Below are 17,475 nucleotides of genomic sequence, written 5' to 3'. Positions count from 1 at the left end.
GTCTCATGCTGGGTTAAAAGCCAAAGAATAAAACTGGGTCTTAAGTGGCTCATCCGATGCTGATACAAATGAAGCAAATATGTCAAGCTAAAATTTAGGGGAAAGTATGTAAAATAATTCTCAAGACATCTGCAGTTTTTTCAGTTAACGGATCATTGCTGTTAAAATTTAATGTTTAGAAAAATGTTTAGTTTAGTAAAGCTTAGACTTCATTAGACTGATATGTAACAGTAGACGAGGCTGGATTAACATTCATGCAAGGTAACTTCCCTGAAGCCCAGAAAACTTCAGTCTTAATGTGTTAACTATCCATCCATCCATCTACTGTCTGGCTGTAACTGCTTATCCTCACCAGGGTCACAGTGAGGCTGGAGCCAGTCCCACCTGACTGTTAAGGTGAGAGGCGGGGTGCCAGTTTATCACAGGGCTGACAAACAGACAGACAACATTGAAAGGTATATATATATAGTGTGTGTATCGGGGTGTCCACTTATTTTTGGCCAGGTGTAGCCTTGTTTCCGCTGCATGTTTAGTGCACAGACATACACATGTCAGTGATCAGCTGACGGCGTGTGCCAGCCGAGGACCAATCAGAGAGCCCCAACGGACTGTTGCAAAAGTATATAAAAAAGAATAAATATAATAAAATATATATGATATATAGAGTTCATTAGACTAAATAAATGAATAAACTGTCAGTAAACACAGATAAAAAAATAAAAAAATAAAACTTTATTTTAAGTTTGAATCTTTTCGGCGATTGTTGTGGCGTCACCAGCGCGCGACGGCGCCAGACGGGTTCCCTATGAGTTCTTTAAAGGTTCACAGCAGACGATGACTACAAGTTTAAAAGCGGCTTTAAAAACCCACTTCGGGTTTGAGAACTTCAGGTCCAAGCTGCAGGAGGACGTGGTGAAGGCGGTGGTGAGAGGTGAGTCCGCGGACAGACGTTTAAATAACCGCAGCCATAACGGTTGTCTCTGTGCTAACGAGCAGCCGTTAGCTGGTGTGTCGGTTTAACGGGTGACCGTGTTGACTGGTGACCGCTGTGTGGTTGCTGTAGTTACGACAGGTGTAGCTGTCAAACAGACATTGTAACGTTAGCTCACGAGGACAGCTACGTGTTATGGTCTCAACGGTTGTGGTAACTACGACAACCACAGACGCGTTCGGCTAACGGTCACCAGTTAACACGGTCACTGGTTAAACCGTAACACTCGCTCGTAGCAACAGGCAAACTGAGCTAACCGGCAGTTTATTCTGTATATTTACACACAAAGCTTGAGTTTGAGTGTAACACCTGGTTTGTTTCGTCTTCCTGTAGGTGACAGGGATGTGTTTGTGTGCATGCCCACTGGAGCAGGAAAGTCCCTCTGCTACCAGCTGCCTGCAGTCCTGGCTGAGGGCATTACTCTGGTTATATCCCCTCTGATCGCCCTCATTCAGGTCAGTGCCTGTCTTTGCTACCTTCTCAAACACATCCAGTCTCTTCCATTTAAACAGGTTCGGGTCACGGTGGCAGCACACACTCCAGCTCCTCCATATATACACAATCTCACTCTTTCAGTCACTACCCCAAAGCTCATGATCATGAAGGTTGGAACAGAGACGGACTGTCCGGTACAACGTCCACAGTACTGCAGATGCTGCACCAACCTGCTGCTCCATTTCCCATCACTCAAGAACAAGAATCCCGAGATACTTGAACTCCTTCACAGCAATTTGCCCAACCCGGAGGGTGAGATTGTTGTGGAGGAATTGCTGAAGTCAAAGGTCAATGGTGAGGTCAGGAAGGAAGAAAGTGTTCAGGAACCTCTGATGTCTTATGCTGTATTATTTATTGACGCTTGATCAAGGAGAATTAGAGACACTCTCAAAGTTCGTCAGAAGTGCCTGAGTCGGTCTCACATTCTGCTGAACTCATCCTGGTGGATAAACAACAAATACTATACGCCCAGAATTAGTCAAAGAGAATGTCTTTACCCATGCAGGTGTTATTGTCAGCATATTCTAGTCTGGGGACACAGATGTCTGTTTACGCAGATTGGAACGTAAACAGCAAGATATCTATTATGTCTATGAAGGCAGCAACAGGTCTCTTCGACCCTGGACACCACAGTGTTGAGATAGACTGGCACCTAGTCAAACACAAAACAATTAATACTGCCGAGGACCTCAAGGCTCCCACGTGACCTTGTGTTACCTAAGAATAGAAAATTCCATAACAGAGATGTAAGATCTTGTGTGTTAATCCCATCCTGTGTTTCTTCCCCAGGACCAAGTGGACCACCTGAAGAGTCTAAACATCCCGGCATGCTCCATCAACTCCAAGCTCCCGGCAGGCGAGCGCCGCCTCATCCTGGCTGACTTAGGGAGCAGCAGCCCCAAGCTGAAGCTGCTCTACATCACCCCGGAGATGGTGGCGTCTCCTTCGTTCCAGCCCTGCCTCACGGACCTGTGCACCCGCGGTTTGTTGTCTTACCTGGCTGTGGACGAGGCTCACTGCGTCTCACAGTGGGGTCACGATTTCAGGCCGGACTACCTTAAACTTGGCGGGCTGCGCACTCGCTTGCCAGGGGTTCCCTGTTTGGCTCTGACGGCGACAGCGCCCAAGAATGTACAAAAGGACATTGCTCAGTCGCTGAAGCTGAGCTCGCCGCTGTCTTTTGTTACGCCTGTCTTCCGCAATAATTTGCACTACGATGTGATCTTCAGGGAGATGCTGCCAAACCCCTACGTCCACCTCCACGCCTTCGTTAAGAAGTCACTGGCTCTGGACACCGGGTCTAATGCACAGGTTTGTAGACTTGACTCTGTGAGGTGTTTGTGTGGAGTTGCTCCTTTTAGTCCTCCGTCATCTCATGTTTTCTCAGGCTGCATGTCGGCACGGTACACAACAAACACGTTGTTTCACAGGATAGGAACAGAAATACAGTACAGTGATGCGTTCAAATCCAAAAGGAAAGATTCAGTCACGAAAAAGAAAAGTTTATTAATAAAAGAATAAGAACAGGCATAACGTGACGTAAGGAGACGAAACGATATGATTCAGTCAACAGAAAACATTGGCGTCAAGTGCACAGGTAAAAATAAGGTGTAACCATGGAAACACACCCCCTCCTGTGCCAATTACTGGAAGTTATAAGCATAATGTTTCCACTGCACTAGTTCTCAGTGTAAGCTCAAGAAAAGCCACTTTAAGTTTGGCAGATCTGAGCAAAATAGAATCTTAAAACAGATTTTTGAGGACAATACTGATATCTAGATTTGAGAGTTTCGAAAACTTGTATGTATGTGCCGTGATGTACACTGTGTGCACATTTTACAGTGCTCATGTGGACAAAATATCTAATGCCGTGTTTGACAGTGACACTGTTTACCTCAAACATATCTTAATTTCTCTATGTCAAAAAGTCTGTATGTCGGATATTATCCAACATATGCATGATAAATCTTTTTAAAAGATCCATTTTTTTTTACCAAAACATCACTCAAATAATGTCTCAGCTCTCTGATCTGTCTTTCTGTAATACTTTCTATTACTACTATTACTTTCCCTCGAATGACTGATTTAAATATGAGTTCTGAAAACCGGTGTCGGCTTACATCACAGCAGTTTTAAGTACCTTAAATTTCGCTCAAATTCAACTCAAAAAGTTGAGACAACAATACGTGCGTACGAGGCATTTTACTGCCGACAGTTTAATTTAAGCCAGCATCTGCCCGTCTGTGATAAACGTCTCCACAAACCAGAGTGGAGCCTGGTCAATGGATTCCCCTTGAACACGAGCGTAAGCACCCTGGTTTCCTTAACCTGCTGTGTGTAATATTTGTGAACAGGGTTGTGGGATTGTGTACTGTCGGACCAGGGAAGCCTGCGAAACTGTGGCTTACCAGCTGACCAAGCTCGGAGTCTTGGCCAAGGCTTATCATGCAGGTTAGGCTTTTTTTCCTCCATGTAGGTTGTAGGATTGGAAAACACAAAAATATGTTTGGCTCACACGCTTTTTACATTTTATGCTGCAGGTCTGAAGGCTGGAGATCGCACAGAGGTGCAGCATGAGTGGATGCAGGGGAAGGTGCTGGTTATTGTGGCCACCATCAGCTTCGGTATGGGAGTAGACAAGGCCAACGTCAGGTGAGGCAGCGAGGTTTCACTGTATTAATTTGTATTGGAAGGCGAGTTAGCATGTGCTAATGTTTGTGTTAATCCTGCAGGTTTGTAGCTCACTGGAATCTGGCTAAGTCCCTGGCGAGTTATTACCAAGAGTCCGGGCGAGCTGGGAGAGACGGGCTGCCCTCCTCCTGTCGCACATACTACTCCCCCAAAGATAAGGAGCAGCTCAACTTCCTCATCCGCCAGGAGATCGGCCGCAGACAGGTCAGCTTAATAATAACACGAGAATTTAAAATGCGGGGAGCTCCTTTTTTGAAAAAAAAACAAAAACAACAGCAACATTTTGTCAATGTGTCTGCAGGAAAAACGCGGCTCTGCGAAGGAGACTGACAAAGCAGCCATCACAGACTTTGAAGCCATGGTGTCGTTCTGCATGCAAGAGGCGTAAGTACAGAATTAAAAACACACACACACACGTCAACAAACACAAACATATGCAAGTCAGTTTGTTTATTACATATAACTCTGTAGATTTAAAGTGTGACACCATGACATGAAGTCTTCACCCTGTGCACCTTTTATAACATGCAGGTTTATACACATGCTACATATACTACATGCTCTGCTTTTCAAAATAAAATCCATTTCAGCTTGTGTACAGCAGAGGGCAGGTTTGAACTGTCTTTTAGGTTTCATTGTGAAACGTCAAGGAACACTTGCACTTGTTGCAGAACAGCTCCTCCCTCTGGAGGAACTATCTAAGTCTGAGTGATCACGCTTTAGAGGAACAATATGTAACTTTGCTTCCAACAGTAATATCTAGTGATTAAAAAATGACGGTGCAGATTCAAAAACACTGCCGAGTCGTCTTGTAATGAGTGAAATATTGAACTGGGGTCCTTCTTGCCTCTAAACTGTCTTCACCTTTCAAATGCATCTCCAATATTTACTGCTGTTTCTGCTCACAGAGCGGTTTAGGACGTCAACTCCGCTTTGTTTCCGTCTTCATGAGCAGTCTGAGTCTCGTCTGTAAGGCGGATTTCGAAAGAACAAACATACTGGCTGTAGTATCTTTGTCAAGCAGCTCACATTTCAGTTGAACAATGGTCATTTTATGGTTTAATACAGTCAATATTTTACATATTGTTCCTTTTTTAAGAGTGACTCCTTTTCAAAAGAACACATTAACAGTTTGGCTTTCCTCTTCATCTCTCACTGTGAAACTCGCTCGTTATATACATTCTTATAGTCCATGTATTTGCCCTCATTATTATTAAAGACACTTTGTGTTGCCCTGCCTTCGCTGTAGGTCATGAGCGTTGTTGTTGTCGTTGCCCCGTAAAGCGCAGGGATTCTCCAAAGAATGTAGCTTCTCCTGAAAACCTGGCAGCTGCAGCAGGTGTGTCTGGCGTCCTTCTTCTCTGTGTTTGTCAGCTGCTTTGTTGTGTAAGGGCTGGGCTCCTCTAGTGCCAGCAAACACACCCTGCATGAGGCTGAAATGTCTCTAATGTCTGTCTCTTGATTGTATGACCACGAGGACGTTTTGCTCAAATGTTCGAGCCCCTCATCTTGGTCTTGCGACAGCAGCAGCAGCAGCACGACACACAGGTCAACACTGTTATGACCAGGACGACCACTGCAGGGAGAGGAGATAAAAACATCAGGAGCAGCTCCGTCCTTTATAAAACACAGAGAGATGAGTAATAATAGAGACCAGAGACTCACAGATGAAGGTCAGGAGGACAAAAAAAGCTCCCAGCTCTACCGGACTGGCGTCGGGCAGACTCTGAAGCTTGAACCAAATCTTACTCAGGAGGCCGAGCGTCTCTTCTCTGGCATCCATCCTAGTGAGGCAGGGACAAGTTGTAGACACTTCCAGTGAAAGGGTCACGCTTGAAGTTAGTTTACACAGTATTAAATGTATTTGCCTGCGTTCTGTGTCATCAGGATGTGACTCATGTTGCTTCTCGGACATCCTGGTGTGTTGACACGGACTTTCAACAAGTGTTTAACAGTGTCTCGATCTTTGTTTGGGAGCAAGCGGGAAAGAAAGGCAGCGAGGGAGTGCACAGATGTAAAGCATGTGGTTTTTCTAGCCAAGTGTGAAAGTCTGAAAGTGAATCCAGTGTAATGATACAGCGGGGAGGGGGGGGCGGTGCTGCTGGTTCAGGGTGTTGGAGCATACCTAACAGGTTAACCCTCCGTCAGACTGTTCGACAGAAGACTCCCCTGACAGCTTTTCATGTGTACAGACTGTAATGTGATTTTAATGGGTGTTGTTCAAGTGTCGAGTTGTATGTGATAAACTGCTGAAGTGGCACTGGGTGTGACAGTCTGTGGGCCGCAGTTTGTTTGTTTTGTTGGACTGAATCACAAAACATTATGAAATATTACCGACATCCTTTAAATTCTTTTAAATTGTTGTTGTTTTTGTGTAGACCGCAGGAAGACCAGGGAGCTCTTTAGTGGAAGATAATCAGGATCCAAATAAAGATTAAAGAGAGAGTGATGCCATAAAATATGTAGCTGGAGCCTTAGCAGCTCGCCTGGCTCTGTCCAAAGGTAACAAAATCCACCTAACAGAACCTCTAAAACTCACTGAGGTCGTCAAAAATGTTGACACTTTCGATACATCGTGTTTAAAATGATTCAGTATAATGCAGAACTGTAAAAACACAGATCTGCAGTCAGATTTTCAACCCAAGGCTGCAGAGATGAAGCAGCAGGAAAAAAAAACCTGATGAATAGTGATAATAATGTTAATTACTATTAATAAAGTTTCCAGTCTTCAGTTTTATAACAGAAACTTGTTAAGAGTCTCCACTGGTTACCTGGCAACTGGTCATGTCCAAGAAATAGTAAAAAAAAAAAATGTTTTCATGTTATTCAGTCCAAAACAAAGTCAGGCTGTTTACTGTGTGGCATTTCCCTGAAAGTAAGTTTAATTTATTGGCTCCAGCGCGGCTTCATGTGACCTGTCAGTTAACTTTTTGTTCCCTAGTTAAGAGTTCGTAAACAAAATGACGGTGAAGCGGTAAAACAGCACTTCTATTGAACAAAATCTTCACGGAGCAAATATTTCTTGCGGAGCTGCTCTTGCGGGAATATCGCATATCTAATACAGCTGAGTGTGACTGAGTGATTTCATGTTGTTTGTTCCAGTTTTAGTGCGGCTGAATTCTCACGGACAAGCTTTTTGAAGTGCAGTTTGAGATTTTACGATGCCAAACCTGCGGCGGTCATCACTTCGAAACATACATAGTTATTTAACGAGTGTGACATTGACGTTCTGCGCTGTCGCTGCTTGGTGGAAGTTATTTTTAGACCGTGGTTGCATCTATTTTTGAATATTAAATTCATACTTTTGAATAATGTAATGTGCAGACAGTGAGATATCCAGCTTTTAGCCAACAGAGCAGACTTATTTTAACTTCCCAGTGTGTGTGTGTTTGCACCTAACAAGTCTTTAGTAAGTATTTTTAAACACATTCTTCACATTCTTCTAAACCTGGAGTATTTCACAGTGAAACACACTTACCTGTCAGAGACTTTGTTGTCCTCAAACGCTCAGCCGAGCTCAGACTAACAACTCAAAAGAACAAAACAGAAATGAGTCGATCAGTTGATGAGGAGGAGACGTCGGGTAACTCCTTCAGGGAAGAAGTGTTATGTTTATCACAGCGTGTCTTTATTTGTTGCCGAGTCGTGTGGTACGTCATCCGGAGGAGGAGTCCTCAGACGAGCAGACAGAGATTAGCAGAGATTAGAGTTAGGAGGGATAATTCCTCAGGTACTGATGACTGTCTGCACGTGGAGCGGAGGAAAAGTGAGATGACACCAGAAACCAACAACATTCACGGCTCCTCTTAATCTTTCTTTTCTTTGCTTCTCAGGTTTGTCGCTCTCCTCGTCTCCGTCGTGGTTGTTGGTAGTGACACGCAGAGTTATTTCTCTGCCGTGACTTACTTTAGTTTGTTCACTCCTCAGCAGTCACTCCCTGGGAGTCTTTGTGTGCCTCTCTGTCTGTCCCCACCTCCTCCCTCTTTCACGGCAGTGCAGGCTTTTTCCATTTCCAGCAAGGTAGTTAGTATGTCGTTGAAGTGGCTCGCCTGACAGGGCTCTAACTGACTCCGTGTGTGTTACATAAGGAGGGGCAGGAATGAAATGAATAAGAGTTTTGTGTCTCTGGGAAAATGAGACAAATTTCCTCCCAAATCAAGATTTAATTCACTCTAATGAATTCTTATTTTCAGTACATGAAGAAGTACTGAAGTCAACATGAAGGATAATAAGACTAGTGTTGTTTAGTGTTGTTATTTTTATTTCATGTGACCAGCGAGCCTTATTTGACCTATTTCATAACAAACATCGATCATAGTCGCGTGTGACGGTTACACAATAGCTGACGGATCAATGATGCTCTAGATTATCTGTGTATGATGGAGAGATGCTCGCTGTGAGCTCGGAAACGTCATCAGGCTCTTTCTGTTTTTAGGTTTTACAAGTTTTTTTTTGTTACAAAATGTCAGCAGTCGTATGCAAATCACACACAGGAAACAGAAACTGTGCAGACTAACCCAAAAATAAAGGGTGGGGGTGAGGTGAGAGTGGAAGATGAGTGGTTAGGGTTGAACCATCATTATCCTCTTCTTCAGTTACAGGTGTAGTGTTGTATAAAAGGGGCTCAGGTCTTCATGAATCGTTGTGGCTCTTATCCATCTTGTTGTTGATCTTAAAAAACTTCTCGAGCCTTTAATGGGACATAATTCTGATGATTCTGGTATCTCCAAAAATGAAGAGACTATCTTTGTTCTCTTGAAGATCTTTGTTTAAGCATCAAAAGCATCAGTCCAGAGCGTAGAAAGTTTGGAGCAAGACCCAAACATGGATATGATCTGCTGGTTTGCCTTTACACACTGAGGGCAGGAAGGGTCTGCATTAGGATATACTGTATATCTGCTAGTCTTGCATTGGTCAGATGGCTCTATCAGGCTGTGGCGAGCACATGGAGATAAAGTATTTATTATTTTAAGTTCCCGTTCCCGCTGTCTCAATGTCTACATTTCAAAACTTAACTCGCTGTCTTGCGTCTGTTTTGTTTATGTATTCTTATTTGCAGGAGCTGTATCACTGTCCTGTCCTGACAGGTCTTTGTCTCTCCATCTTCCCACCAGTTGTCGCCATGCCACCATCTCCAAGTTCTTCGGAGACAAGACGCCAAACTGCGCCGGAGCCTGCGACTACTGTCGTAACCCCAAAGCTGTACGAGCGCAGCTGGAGAAGGCGTCTGCACTCAGCACCAGGACCGAAGCTCAGAGCAAACCCAGCGGACCGTTCGGTTTCCAGCCAGGCCTTTACGAAGGAGGGAGGAAGGGCTACGGCTTTGAAAGGCACGGTGACTTTAGTGACGCTGTCTGAAATGTTGGGTTTAACAGTGAACCTGTAGATTGACTCTGACCTTACACCTCGCAGGTACGATGAATGGGAGGGCGGCGGGAGTGAAGATGACGGCGCAAATAGGAAAAAGGAGTTCTCCGACCTCTTCAAGAACCAGATGAAAATGCGAAAGGTGAATTGACGCACACAAACTCTTTTTACGACTAGAAAAACAACTCCACGCAGGGTTTGTGTTGTGTCTTTTTTACATCTGTTCGCCAGCTGTTGGCAGCAGGAAGGTATGTTGGGGCTGTTGAGGCCCCTGTAAGTGGGGATCGTGGTAAATCGCTCCCACATGTTCGGTGGAACTGGCGCAGCATTGAAGTAAAACTCAGCGTATCCGAGTGGAGCCCGTCCAGTTTACAATCAGTAAAAGCAGGAATGCCATGATTGTAAAGGAGGAGAGCGACCAAGAGAGTGCTGAAATGAAATATTTGATCTACCAGCTTAAAGTGACCATAAGCTTAAAATCTAGAAACAGTGTTTGGAGGATACAGAACAAACAGACAGGTGGAGAGGTGGAAGAATAACATGCTGCTGCTCTCTTTTGATGGTCGACTCGCGACACGCTTACTGTAACTCGCTCCGGACGAGCCTTCCAGCCTGCACAGTGATCCAGAGCGTGATAAATCAGCCCAAGAGCTCCCCTGTTACCCTGTAGCTACCTGTAGCAGCCCCACATTAAACTAAATTCTGCATCCACCTACTTGAATGTCCTCATACAGGCGTGTGTTACCTCCTCCAATGAACGATGCCTGGCTATGCCACCCGTACGCTCAGGACAAACTTTTGTCGTCCCTCTCTACCTTTAAAAACCTCCTGAAGACCGAGCTCTTCAGAGAGGAACAACACTGCCAACATGATAGTTTTCCTTTGTTTAAGTCGCTTTGGATAAAAGCTAAATTACTTAATGTAAATGAGGAAATGATGAACTTTTAGTAATCTTTGCGGAGCATTTTGGGTAGTGACGGAATAAATTTGACAAGAAACGAAGTAGAGAGAGAAAACTTGCTGAGCTCGAGTCTCAGTGTTGTGGTCCTTGGTCAGTGTTTCAACCCCTCCGTCATGCAGTCGCTGTACAAAATACATATTCAAACAGGTTTATTTGGCGGTGTAAGGGTTAATGTGGATGTGCATATTGAATCTTCTTCTTCTTGTAGAAGTTACTTTGTTTTCGTGAATTAACTTGTCTGTGCTTGTGTTTCTGCAGGCAGGTGAAGGTCCGAGGGAAGACTTTGCTCCTCCAGGTAAAATCAAGAGAATAATTAAAATAGTTTCGATTGGACGTCCGTCTGTGCTGTCATGTAACCGGTCATGTGTGTCCTGCTGTGTGTAGATGCCGACTGTCCGCTCAGAGAGGCCAGCAGTCAGAGGATCCCCAGACTCACCGTGAAGGTACAAACACAGCGCTCGGACACATTCCTCATACGCACTGCGCTCATTAACACGTCCGAAGGAATTCAGTGACTCATGTGTGATGAGAGGTGAATGGAGACTGTAGATGTAAACACCAAGAAGAAACAAAAGAACAAGACTGTGGGAGATTAAAACACTCTCTCAGGCTCATCAGTACAAGATTTTATACAGTAAAAGTGAGCGTTATGAGCTGAATCTGCAGCCTCACTGTCTGAATCCTCGCTAACAAACAGATAAAATATACAAATATGTCAAAATATGTCTTTAAAATGCATCCGGCTCAAACTTTTATGTGATTACAGGGTCCAAATTGTAAGAATATCACTCATTTGAACCTTTTTTCCTCTCAAATTAATGCCTTTATACTGGATTAAAATAAATTATGCTTCATCTATTGTTATTAAGACATGTGGCATTGATCCATCTTTAGTTTTTATTGGTTTATCGCTGATAAATGTATTTTATTTCAGGCCAGAGAGCACTGCCTGAGCCTCCTGCAGGAGGCATTACATGGCCACCAGGGGGCAGAAGAAGATCCATTCAAGTAATCTCTCTCTCACACACACACACACACACACACACACACACACACACATTTAAACATTCACAGTTAATTTCCTGCAGAAAAGTCGTCCTACATAGTCCTTCATGTCTTCTCCACCTCTCAGCTGCGACACCCTGTCTTTAGCCGTGGATCTGGAGCACGAGGTCTTCAAGAGCAGCAAGTCGTCCAACTTGTACAAAGCTGCCGTCTTAAAGAAGGTAACAGCCGTCTGTCCGGCCTGTCGCAGCCTCGCTGGTAGATGATCCACCCCTGAACTCATGTGTTGTTTTAAAGGTGTCCGAGATGAAGAAGACAGCACCTGCTCCAGCTCGAGGAAATTGTGACAACGAAGCAGAAGCCAAGGAGGAAGCGACCGCCTCTTCCTCCTGTTCTGACGAACTTCAGGGGTTCACGTCTGCATCAGAGATCTACTCAGTAAGATACACACTCACACATGAGGTTTGTTGTGTCTGCAGAGCGTTCACATATAAACATGTCTTCTTTTCTTTCCATTATTCTTCCAGATGAAGCGTAAGAGGGTCGGAGCAGGTCAGAGGGGATCATCCAACCCCTTTGTGACCGCTAAGGAGCTGCTGAAGCCGTCCATGTTGGACAGCAAAGGGACGGAGAGCGGCAGCGAGTCCAACACAGATGCATCTTCGGACGTAACGTCATCCATCAGAGCCAGAGCGAACGCCGTCGCCGCCTCCCTGAACAGCTTGACGAAGACGGGCAAAGCCTTGAGCAAGAAGCAGCAGAAGTTAGCGGAAGCGGCGAAGAGCTCCCGCAACATTTCCCAGTACTTTGTGAAGAAACAAACGATGGAGAAGAGCCAGGAGGAGGAGATGGAGGTGGACGAGGAGGAACTTGATGCTACGTTTTCTCATATTACCACAGCTGACCCACAAGAAGACAGTAAATCACAGGAACACTCACCAGAATTGATTCTTGTGGAGTCAGAGACTGAAGAAGAAAGCAAAACAGACGTAATAATTATACCTGATGAGGTAGAAGAGGAAGCGCTGGAGGTAGAAGAGGAAGCGCTGGAGCTAGAGCGGCTTCAGGAGACACCTAAAGAGTCCACGACAGAGTAAGACGCCCTCGATGCTGCTTTTAAGGATGATAGAAAAGTCGCCTTCTCTTTAACTCTGATGTTATTTTCTCTCACACAGACCAAACAAACCAGCAGAAGAAGCTAAACCACCTCTAATATCTGAGGTAAGCATCTGCTTCCTGTCCAATCTTCACGATTTATTCCCCATTCAGTGACTGATCGTGCATGTCTGTGTTTCCAGATGTCTGATGATGTGAAAGCAAACAGAGAGTCATCTCCTCCAGCGAAGCGCAGCCGCCCCGCCGACGGCAGAAGAGTAACCTTCAACCCAAACGTGCAGGAGAGAGCCCTGCTCCCCGTTAATGAGCCGCCCAAGCCCGTGACGCTGAAGGAGGCAGCTGACATCGTGGTCCGCTACCTGGACCCGTTTTACACTCAGGGAAAGTTCGCCAACAAGGTGAGAACGGCGTGAACGCAGCGCGAAATTTAGAAGTTTCAGATAAACTCTCAGCTGTCGCTGTCTTTGCTTGTAGGAGCTGTTTAAGTCCTTCGCCCGCTACTTGTCTCACCTCCTTGCAGAGGGGCGGAGTCGCAGTAAAGGCCAAGGTAAGCAGGGGATAAATCATCTAAATGTGCTTTGCTGCATGTGACGACTCTCCTCTAATGCCCGTCTCTGTGTCTGCAGTTAAAGCCGAAGCCAAAGCTCTCATCAAGAAGCTGTTCAGCAGCGTGAAGCGCTGTGAGAGCGAGGAGGACTGGATGCACCTTAAAAGACCGCACAGCTGTAAAACCACAGAGAACAAGGAGTGATGGGAAGGGAAATTACGCCATTTTTAGGGCCAAGCCCTCTTCCTCTCTGTCAGTGCCTAAAGCTTCCCTTTTCAGTGATCTCAGGCTTCGCCACAGACGCCTGCCGACCACGTTAATGGTTGATTTGCTGCTAGAGTTCTGCTTTTCTCAGGCTCCTCGCTGCTACAGTAGCTTATGTCAGTAATAAAGCAATAACATAAAGGAAGCAGAGACAAAACTGCATACTAATACATGACGTGTTGTTCGTGTTCCAGCTGATTTACTGTAAATTGTGTTTTCTTTACGTCCCTGACGACCGAACATGTGATTTTAAGTTATTCATTCATTTCATGACAGTATGGAGAGTTTGTGTTACTGCACTTAAAGGTCGAGTGTGTACGAGTGCAGAAATGGAATATAATATTCATAACTATATTTTAATTTGTGCACAGTCACCTATAAATAAGACTTGTTATGTTCCTCCGCCATGAGTCCGGCACGTTTCTGTGGTAGCCCAGAACGGACAAACTAAGCACTGACTCTAAACAAGGCGTTTCACTTTCGCCGCACATATCATGCCTGGAACAGGAGGCCGAGTAGAGGGGGTCGCAATCTGCAACCACACCGCTAGATGCCACTAAATCGTACACACTGGTCCTTTAAACCTTCAAGTTTGTTTCCATGCAGTTGCTATTTAGCAATGAACGGAAAGTACAGCCGAGGCTGATAGCATTGTGTTTAGTTTGGCACTTATTTGGTCTCCAAAGTCGTCCAGGTTCATCCTCTGGGGACCACACGTCTGTGCCAAGTATCATGTCAATCTATCGAGTAGCTGTTAAGAAACTTTAGTCTGGACTAAAGCCGTGGACCAACCAACAAACCAACGTAGAGCCAGACCGACAGCGCGGCTAGAAACACGGGGCTGATGTTTACCATCTTAGTACAGCCGGCGCTGATGTGAATATCATTAGTTATTTCATCATGGTTCATCCTCTGGGGACCACACAAGTCTGTGCTGATGTTTGACAGTGACGTGAAGAAAACATAATTTAAGTAAAAAGGATAAAATAAATGGAAAACACTGGAACAACGTTTAGAACTTGACATAAAGCAGACGGCTGCCTGTCGTGATGTTTCTCCTGCTGCTACATATTTTTGTCTTCGGCTGCCTGACTGCAGAACAAAGTGACATGAAAGATAATGCGTGACGTAAAAACTGTCGTATGTGTTTTCTTTAATTTAAAACCTTTGTCTTCGTCTTTTTTTGCAGAATGGAGGTTTATTCTTTGTTTTTGTTTTTTAGCAACATGGTTTCCATTGAGGGAAATGTTCTTAGTTGTGCCTGTCAGGCCTGTGAGAGGCCACAGTTTGTCCATGAAGAGTACTTGAAGCAGTGCTGTTGGACAAAGAGAGTCCATCCACTCTCTGCTCATACATGTTTACAATAAAGTGCTGAAGAGGAACAGACCAGCCACAGTGTGAGACCTTTAATTCATGACCACTTATATTTAAGTTAGAGGAGGAGGAGGAGGAGGAGGAGGAGAAGGAGGAGGAGATGGAGATGTCCGTGCCAGGGAGGCTGTCAAATAAACGGTGATGTCATCTCCAGTGGTGCTGCCTTCAGGTGCTCCTTGTAACTTACAGCGTTCACTCTCCTAGATTCAGACAGTGAAACAAAAAATATGATTACATGAAGTGAGAACACCATGGCAGCAGAAGACTGAACATTTGTGGTGTGTTTTGAAGGCCAGCTAATGTTTGTTTTACTGTATCGTGTCTTAAAGCACAAATAAGGTAGAAATTTATAGAAAATTAACATCTGGAAGCTTGATTTCTGAGAAATACATGACTCAAAAACAGGACTGGGAGGCTTCTTTGAGCACGATATCAACTGATGTGATGAGGGTGTTAAATTGGACACACCTTTAACTTTTGTGTTGCATATTTCTGCTGTTTAAAGCAAATTTGGAGCCAGGTGGTGTCCTGTCATAGAAAACTGTTTGTGAACACAGAACAGATGAGGTCTGGAGTTTTACATCCCAGTCAGTGAGATGAAATATTAGAAATAAAATAAGAGGAGCATGTACATGTTGTTGATCACAAGAGGTCTGGGTGGAGTCTACATGATTCTAACAACATTTCACCCAGTGTTTAACCTCCTTCTCTTCTGTAGTCGAAGGATTAATGTTACTTTCTCCATCACTTCACTACAAATGTTTAATATTTTAGCTCAGGGGGTAGCTCAGTGTTTGTGTTACGAGAATTTCCAAGGAAGAACCCTTGAATAAGGAGGACTGGATTCAAAGTCTCAGAGTTTAAGTTGAATTTATTATTCTTGTACAAGAAGGAGCGTTTACCAGTGCAACACACAAGAGGGTTACAGAGAAAAGGCTCCTTGAGGAGCTCTAACTTATACAATCTTCTCAGGATGGGCTGTCTCTCTTGTCCTTGGACCAGTGTTTTAATTATCTCTCCCTGCCAGCCTCAGTGAACACCTGGCAGAGGAGCGGACGAGATGCAAAGAACAGAAAAACACACACACACCCTATAAGAGTTAAAACATCTGCACCCCAGTATACTCCTAATTTTTATAACAGCATGGCTACTATGGGTTTATTTTATCTGTCACATTTTATTGGTTTTAATATTGTAGTTTTTATGTTTGGTCCTTGTTCTTAACCTTTTATTTTATTTTTCTTCTTACTGGCTTTTATTTATTAGAACATTTTACAATAGTATGGCCAGATTTTATTTATGTATTCTGCTAGATTCAATTCATTGTCTGTTTCTGTTTTTGTTTTTGTGGAACAGTTTGGGCTGCATGTTTGCATGAAAGATACTATGTGAATAAACAAAGTTTGAGTGTTAAACTTGTATTTTTTTTGGTCGGGGTGTGATGAACATCTTCTGGGATTGCTCTATAAGTTCCCAGCGCTTCCTTGGATGTAGTCTGAGAGGATGGGGCTCTCTTGTGCTTTGCAAACAGTTGATATAGCATTAAATGCAAAGGCAGTGCTGCAGCAGGATAAAGACTTTAAGAGCCACACACACACACACACACATCTTGTGGAGCATTTCCGACTGCACTTGAACGCAGCAGAGGACTGTCTGCTGCTGCTGCACATCAAACACTGATGAGACCAACATGACACCCTCTGTGTTTACCTCCACCAGCTGTTGGACTGCAGGTCTGCAGGTCTGAGGTGTTTCAGTCCGCAGGTGATGCTTCATGGAGCAGGTGCAGCGCCGGGATTTGACGTGATTCGTCTCAAAGGGTTAAACACCGTGGGAGGCTGCGCCGCTGCTGTTTGTTGTCACTTCCGGGCGATTCAGTCGGTGAATTAGCAGATCACATCGCCGGGTGGAGAAGGAGGAGAAGGAGGAGAAGGAGGAGAAGTTCATCGATGCTTCGTGCGGGCAGGATGGAGGAGTTTGTCACGGAGGAAGAGGAGCCATGGTACGACCAGCGGGACCTGGAGCAAGGTGAGACATCATTCATTTCTCCTGTGTCAGGTTTTTGTTTGACGGATTGGAGGAGGAGGAGGAGGAGGTGGTGGAGGAGGTGGAGGAGGAGGAGGGGATCACACGGTGTAACAATGCCCCATCACATGCACTGTTCTCCGGGATGAAAGGATTCATGCAGCAGGGGTGGATGGAGGAAGAGAGGAGGCTGTAAACACACCCTGAACATCTCATGTCATCATGTCAGAGTGTGGACACTTGGACACTAAACCCATGTCCCTGTCTCTCTGTATCTGTATGTCTCTATCTGTATCTGTCTGTCTTTATTTGTCCATATATGTCTGTGTGTCTGTTTATCTCTATCTGTCTCTGTCTGTCTGTCTGTCTGTCTTTATTTGTCCATATATGTCTGTGTGTGTGTTTATCTCTATCTGTCTCTGTCTCTCTGTATCTGTCTGTCTCTATCTGTATCCGTATATTTGTCTATGTCTGTCTCTGTCTGTCTGTCTGTCTCTGTCTGTATCTATATGGCATTATCTGTCTCTATGTCTCTATCTGTATCTGTCTATCTGTCTATCTGTCCCTATCAGTATCTGTCTCTGTCTCTCCTTATCTGTATCTATGTCTTTATCTGTCTATATATGTCTCTGTGTGTGT

The 17,475-nt window shown here is 44.6% G+C and overlaps 1 protein-coding gene and 1 long non-coding RNA gene across 2 annotated transcripts; one reads left to right on the top strand and one right to left on the bottom strand.

Annotated features, from left to right (window-relative positions):
• Positions 1 to 754: 754 nt before the first annotated feature.
• recql5 (RecQ helicase-like 5) lies at positions 755 to 14,828 on the top strand. The gene is made up of 19 exons (XM_010744060.3): positions 755 to 931; positions 1,325 to 1,446; positions 2,276 to 2,797; positions 3,841 to 3,937; positions 4,027 to 4,138; positions 4,219 to 4,381; positions 4,479 to 4,561; positions 9,292 to 9,507; positions 9,590 to 9,686; positions 10,764 to 10,800; positions 10,890 to 10,948; positions 11,440 to 11,513; positions 11,638 to 11,731; positions 11,808 to 11,948; positions 12,038 to 12,603; positions 12,686 to 12,731; positions 12,809 to 13,024; positions 13,101 to 13,173; positions 13,253 to 14,828. The coding sequence occupies exons 1-19, from the start codon at positions 835 to 837 to the stop codon at positions 13,375 to 13,377; spliced, it is 2,940 nt and encodes a 979-aa protein (XP_010742362.3). The 5' UTR covers positions 755 to 834; the 3' UTR covers positions 13,378 to 14,828.
• On the bottom strand, positions 4,623 to 8,249 carry LOC104929520 (uncharacterized). Its single transcript, XR_797343.3, has 3 exons — positions 7,656 to 8,249; positions 5,843 to 5,961; positions 4,623 to 5,753 (listed from the first exon to the last, which is right to left on the bottom strand). It is a non-coding gene; the product is annotated as an uncharacterized LOC104929520 (long non-coding RNA).
• Positions 14,829 to 17,475: the final 2,647 nt, after the last annotated feature.

Source organism: Larimichthys crocea, chromosome XII (genome assembly GCF_000972845.2).
Source record: "Larimichthys crocea isolate SSNF chromosome XII, L_crocea_2.0, whole genome shotgun sequence".
Classification (NCBI taxonomy): domain Eukaryota; kingdom Metazoa; phylum Chordata; class Actinopteri; family Sciaenidae; genus Larimichthys; species Larimichthys crocea.
This window is presented reverse-complemented; position numbering and strand designations above follow the sequence as displayed.